Source organism: Staurois parvus, unplaced genomic scaffold (assembly GCF_062004578.1).
Source record: "Staurois parvus isolate SC_StPar_1 unplaced genomic scaffold, SC_StPar_1.0 ptg000204l, whole genome shotgun sequence".
Taxonomy (NCBI): Eukaryota; Metazoa; Chordata; class Amphibia; order Anura; family Ranidae; genus Staurois; species Staurois parvus.
The window spans coordinates 5,127,273-5,133,909 of NW_028318000.1; the positions used below are offsets into that span (position 1 = coordinate 5,127,273).

Consider the following 6,637-nt stretch of genomic DNA (forward strand, 5'->3'; position numbering starts at 1 on the left):
TCATATGGTGTAAACATAAATATATATATATTCTTTTTTTGACTGTTTATAACTGACATGACATCATATGGTGTAAATATATATATATATTCTTTTTTTAACTGTTCATAACTGACATGACATCATATGGTGTAAATATATATATATATATATTCTTTTTTTAACTTTATAACTGACATAACATCATATGGTGTAAATATATATATATATATATATATATATTCTTTTTTTTACTGTTTATAACTGACATAACATCATATGGTGTAAATATATATATATATAATTTTTTTAACTGTTTATACCTGACATAACATCATATGGTGTATATATATATATATATTCTTTTTTTTTCACAGCATATCAAAACTAGGAACATCACTTGGTTGATTGCATTGCACATTTTCTTTTAGCTTACCTGTTTGCTGTACTTGTTATTGGTCTGACAACTGTACTCAGAACAGTGATCTGATCCAATTGAGATGTTGTCTCCAGCTCCTACAAAAGTGTTGGCTGGTGGTAAATCTTGCACAGCCTGGTGCTTTTTCCCAGCAGTAGGTGACTGGGGATGAAGCTGCACAGTAGGTAGTGGGGAACTAGATTTGTAATGCCTTGCTAGGTCAGGACTTCCGGGACCTCCATTCACAGTTCTGTACCTCCCCATGCTGGGGCTGTCAGACAGCTTTTCATTCACATTGTCATATCTCTGCCCATTTGGCTTTGATGCCTCCACTGTCACTATGCTGCTATACAATGGCTGTTTGGACTTTTTATTTTTCTTATCCTTCTTGGGTTTTTTGGATTTGTCATGCTGCTGAGGTGTGAAGAAGTCCTCGTGATCTTTCTTGCCAGCTTCATAGCCATTGTTACTTTTGGCCCTGCAGTAGCGTGCCATGACCACCACCAGAATAATCAGTATGACAGTCATGATCCCAGCCACCACGCCAATCACTATGCTTAATCTCTGCTTGCTCATTTCGTAGCTGGGGTCCCCTGCTATGTCCTGGGTTAAGGGGGTATGCAAACTTCTGGCAATCTGAGAATCCACCACTGAAGCATTATAGACAGTCTCATTGATAAAAACATGGACAAGGGCTGTGGTGGACTGTGGTGGTTGACCACTGTCATTGACCTGGATGACTAGGCGGTGCAGGCCATAGTGCTTGGAGGCCAGCTTCCCAACCAGAGACACCACACCACTGGCTGGGTTGATTTCGAAGAGCTTAAAGGGATTTCCTCCAATGATGCTAAAGTTGAGTTCTTTATTGACTCCAGAGTCAGTGTCCATGGCCACCACTGTGGCAACCACTGTCCTGACACCACTGGAAGGGGGGACCACAGCATAGGAACTGTTGATGGGGCTGGTGATGATGGGGGCATTGTCGTTTTCATCCATGACAAAGAGGGACACTGTGGCTGTAGCAGACCTGGGAGAGACCCCACCATCCACGGCTTTGACTTTGAAAGTGTAAGAAGTTTGCTGCTCCATGTCGAAGGAGACGGTGGAGCAGATGGTGCCGGTGGTGTTCTCTATGGTGAAGATGCCATTGTCCTCCTCTATGAACAAACTCATCTCTGCATTGCGACCTTTGTCGGCATCCATCACGGTCACCATCCCCACGGGGCTGTTGGGCTGTAGGTTCTCCTTGACGTAGAAGTTGAAGATGTCCTGCATGAACTTGGGGTCGTTGTCGTTGGTGTCGGCCACTTGGACCACCACGGTGGCGGTGCCTTGCATGGTGATGGGCAGCCCCTTGTCCTTGGCCACCACTTTGAAGTCGTACCTGTCGGTCATCTCCCGGTCCAGGACGATGTTGGCCGTGATGTCCCCGGAGTCGGGGTGGATGGAGAAGACCCCGGCCACCGACTGCTCCAGGGAGTAGGCGATCTCGGCGTTCTTGCCGCTGTCGGCGTCGGTGGCGATGACGGTGGCCACCCTCTCGCCGGGCACGTTGTTCTCGGGGAAGGCCACCTCCACCACCGGCTGGCTGAAGACGGGAGGGTTGTCGTTGGTGTCCACCACCTTGACCAGTAAGGAGTTGTTGCTGGACAGGCTGGGGCTGCCGGAGTCCACGGCTACGATGATGACATTGTACTCCTTGACGTTCTCGTAGTCCAGGGGGGCCGAGGTGTGCAGGAAGTACTTCTTCTTGTTCTGCTCGCCCTCGCTGTCACTGGCCGGTTTGAGCTGGAAGGGGACATCTCCGACCACGGTGCAGGTGACCACTCCGTTCTCGCCCTGGTCCCTATCGGACACCTGCACCAGGGCGATGGGGGTGTCCACCAGGACGTCCTCGGCCACGCTGGCCATGCCGTCCTTCACCGGGATCCGGCCGATCTTCCTGATGTCTATGAGGGGCACGTTGTCGTTCTCGTCCTTGATGTTGAGGATGACGGTGGCCTTGTCGGTCTTCGGGGGCTGGCCGCGGTCCCGGGCCATGACGGTGAAGCGGAGCTGGTTGACCTCCTCGCGGTCTATCCTGTGCATGACGCTGAGCCAGCCCGAGTTCTCGTCCAATCGGAGCAGCCGCCTCACCGACTCAGTGGCCGCGCCGAAGACGTACTCGATCTGCCCGTTCACCCCGACGTCGTAGTCGGTGGCCTTGAGCTGCAGGATGGGGGTCCCGGGGGCGCTATTCTCCGCCAGGTCGGCCTCGTACACGCTCTTCTCGAAGCGGGGGCTGTTGTCGTTGACGTCGGTGATGAGGACCCGGAGGATGGACTGCGAGGAGCGGGGCTGTTCCCCGCCGTCCCGGACCCGCAGGGTCAGCTCGTACGAGTCGCGCTGCTCCCGGTCCAGGGCCCCCTTGACGATGAGCTGCGGCTGCTTCTCCCCGTCCGAGGTGTCGGCTACCTGCAGCTCGAACACGCTGCTCCTGCCGTCACTCTCCATCCGCCTCTTGCCCGGGTAGAGGGCGCTCTCCCCGCTGCCCCGCCGGCCGGACACGAACAGGCTCTCCCCGGCGTCCGGGATCAGCTCGTAGCGCTCGATGCCATTGCGGCCGAAGTCGCGGTCGGTGGCGGTGGGCAGCAGGTAGAGGGTCCCCACTGGCCGGTTCTCCTCCACCGTCAGGGTCAGCACCGGGGACGGGAAGGTCGGGGTGTTGTCGTTGATGTCCAGGATCACCACCCTGCCCTCGAACAGCTCCACCCAGCTCTGCGAAGGGCCGATCACCGACACCTCGAAGTCGATGAAGCACTCGTTCTCGTCGAAAATCATCTGGCACTGCGGCAGCTTCTCCCGGTCGATGCGGCGCTCGGTGGTGCTCAGCTCGCCGGTCATGTTGTCGATCTTGAAGAAGTCGGAGCCGGACTCCAGGCTGAAGGTCACCTCGCCCGAGCCGGCCACGATGCTGATGTCCGAAGCCACGTTACCGATCCTGATGTCCGGCTGCCCTTCCTCGGCCAGCCGGTACTTCAGCAGCTTGTTGGAGGCGGCCAGGCTCAGCGACAGCCGCAGCAGGAACGCGCAACAGCCCCACAAGGTCCTCATGGCTGCGGAGCCGGCCGCGGAGCGGTGTGCTGGGGAGAGCGGAGCTTTGGAGAGGGGTTGGGGGGGGGGGAGCGGCGGGGATCGGAAGCTGGTGTCCCGCTGTAAAGTTACACGCTCATAACGCTCCGCTACCTCCTTTGTCAGTCAGATGATCCCCGGGACCGCGGAGCTCCTGGACTGAGTCCGACAGATGATCCCCCCTACTCCCCAGCGGGGCAGTGCACTGGCCGCTGATCTCCTCTGTAGGTGATATAGAATGTTCAAGATGAGTGCGGATACTCCCCTGTACTCCTCTACGGAGGGCTGATCAGCAGCTGTACTCCTCTATGGGTTGTATAGAATATATGAGTGCTGATACTGGGGGTCCCTTGTACTCCTCTATGGGGGCTGATCAGCAGCTGTACTCCTCTGTGGGTTGTATATAATATGAGTGCTGATACTGGGGGTCCCTTGTACTCCTCTATGGGTGGTAGATATTATGTAGGATGAGTGTTGATAGTGTCCCTTGTAGTCCTCTATGGGTTGTATAGAATATATGAGTGCTGATACTGGGTGATCCTTGTAGTCCTCTATGGGTTGTATAGAATATATGAGTGCTGATAATGGGTGATCCTTGTAGTCCTCTATGGGTTGTATAGAATATATGAGTGCTGATAATGGGTGATCCTTGTAGTCCTCTCTGGGTAGTATCTGTTATTTAGGATGAGTGTTGATAATGGGTGCTGATCTGTAGTCCTGTCTGGGTGCTGGTCCCCAGTCCTGTGTCCGGCTGGTCCTCTGTACTCCTCTATGAGGCTGATGTGGTCTTGTACTCCTCTAGCAGTGCAGCACTTCTGTCTCAGTTCTGATCTCCAGTCCTGCCTCGGTGCTCCTGGCTCGGTGCTGATCTCTCCTGTCGGTGCTGATCTCCCCTTGGCTCGGTACTGATCTCTGCTGTCGGTGCTGATCTCACCCCCCCCAAGTCCTGATCAGCAATCCTCCTGCCTTGGTTGTGACGATCAGTCCTCCTTGTGGTGCTGATCTCCCCCAGTCCTGTTTCTGGTGCTGATCAGCAGTGCCGGTTCGGTTGTGATCAGCAGTCCTCCCCCCAGCCTTGGCTGTGATGTCCCCCAGTGCTCCGGGCGGTGCTCCTGTCACCGGTGCCTCAGTTCCCGGGACAGCGGAGGGATGACAGCTCCATGCAGCCTGCGATCAGCCACACAGCAGTCCATCCAGATCGGGGATCGGTGATGTCAGGCGCCCCACACGTTGTATTGTACGATCCCGGGCATGTAGTGCGCCCGTTCCCCGGTGATGGAGGCAGAGCGGGTGTCTTGCAGTGAGTGTTGGAGCCGCAGTCGGTGCTACCTGCATTCACACTGCATGTGTTAGCAATATGTATCTGCAGCCCTGAGAACGATTCACAAATGATATTGCAGTCTCTCCCCTCCCCCCACCCCCCGGCTCTCCTCCCCCTTCCTCCTTCTTGTCCCAATGCAGGTAACCAGAGCCGAACTTGATCCCCGCAAGTCAAAGGTTAGCAGCAAGCCAGTGTTCGGGGGCCGGGGGGGTTCGGAGAGGTTCGGGGAGTCATCGATGGAGGGGGGAGCCGAGCTCCTACAATCAGCCGCTGGGATGAGCTGACGGGAGCAGCAAGTTTTGTCCGGAGTGCTGGGGAGTCTCCCTCCTGACGCAGCACTGAGCTCAGTGGAAGGAGGACCAGACCATTCACTTGACAAATCCCAGCCACACACTCCGCTCAGACTGCCGGGGCCACTACAATGGGAACAACAGCAAATCTTCAATCAGTGCTTATTAAAGGAGGCTGAGCCTCAGTGCTGCTCATTGCTTCCTATGGCAGGCAGACAGACAGACTGGGGGGGGGGGGGACCACTGCACTCCTAGGGGGGTCATCAGACACTGTATAGCTTTCAGTGCTAGAATGCAGGCAAGATCTAGCATGTGGCCAGGGAAAGACTGACTGCACTTCCATCCCACATCATAATGAGACAGCTGATAGATCAATAGATATTATTGATTCATTGGTAATAAGAACATTATGCTGCTTGGGATCGATTTTAATATGGGTAGCCTCCAGTGCAGCCCAAGTACTGTAGGTAGTATGGGGAAGGAAAGTGGCCAGGTGGGACCGATGGGTAGCATTGCTGCACTGCCATGCCTGAGGCTTATTCCAGATCAATGTAACACTGCTGACAGATATTACTAGATCAATATATAGATTGATTGATTGTACATGGATCGATCAGTAGACTATTTGATTGAAGATAGATCTCTCTTTTACTGATTGCTGCTTTCATTTGCAGGAGGCTGATTCCAGTTCTATTGATTACTGATAGATTGATCAGGCCAATAGCTATATTGGCTGTTGATAGAAGTATCTTTCTAGAATTGATGTCTGTATGTTCACCCAAGTTCTATTGATCGCTGATAGATTGGTTAGTCAGTATATAGTGATTGGTAATAGATCTTTAAATTGATATTACAATTCGTGCGTTCTTATACAGAATGTTCATTACAGTTCTATTGATTGATCAGGCCAATAGATATATTGATCGATAATAGATCTTTCTTTTTAGAATTGCTCCCCTCATCTTTATCCAAGTTCTATTGATAGCTGATCGACTGAGCTGTCAATATATATAATGATTGATAAAAGATCTTTAACTTGATATTAGAATTGGTGCCTTCCTATACAGCATGTTCATTACAGTTCTATTGATTGCCGATAGATCGACCAGGCCAATAGATATATTGACTGATAACAGATTTGTCTTGTTAGAATTGCTGCCTTCATGTGTGTCCAAGTTCTATTGATTGCTGATAGACTGAGCAGTCAATGTATATTGATTGAGAATAGATCTTTACATTAAATTGTTGCCCCTAGTGCTTTAGTGGTTGCTGATAGATTGATTACCTAATAGATATATCGATTGCCTGTGGGTTTTAGAATTTCTGCCTTCTTATACAGCAGGTTTCAATTCTAGTGTTTGCCGATAGATCGATCATCTAATAGATATATTGATTGCTGATAGATATTAGAAATGCTGCCTACTTATACAGTAAGGTCTAGAGATTGCTGATATAATTGCTCCTCGAATAGATATATTGATTGTGAATGGATATTAGAATTGCTGCCTTCTTATACAG

The 6,637-nt window shown here is 51.4% G+C and overlaps 1 protein-coding gene across 6 annotated transcripts in view; it reads right to left on the minus strand.

Annotated features, from left to right (window-relative positions):
* The window catches only part of PCDH7 (protocadherin 7), a 971,513-nt gene extending 966,592 nt beyond the window's left edge, over positions 1-4,921 (minus strand). For 4 of the 6 annotated variants that reach the window (XM_089678383.1, XM_089678384.1, XM_089678385.1 and 1 more), the window contains exon 1: positions 416-4,920. In XM_089678383.1, the coding sequence (XP_089534509.1) occupies positions 416-3,490 (3,075 nt within the window). In that variant the 5' untranslated portion in view covers positions 3,491-4,920. Of the gene's footprint in view, positions 1-415 lie in introns of all 6 variants that reach the window. The other 2 variants (XM_089678381.1, XM_089678382.1) reach the window with 2 other exon arrangements.
* Between the last annotated feature and the right edge of the window lie 1,716 nt (positions 4,922-6,637).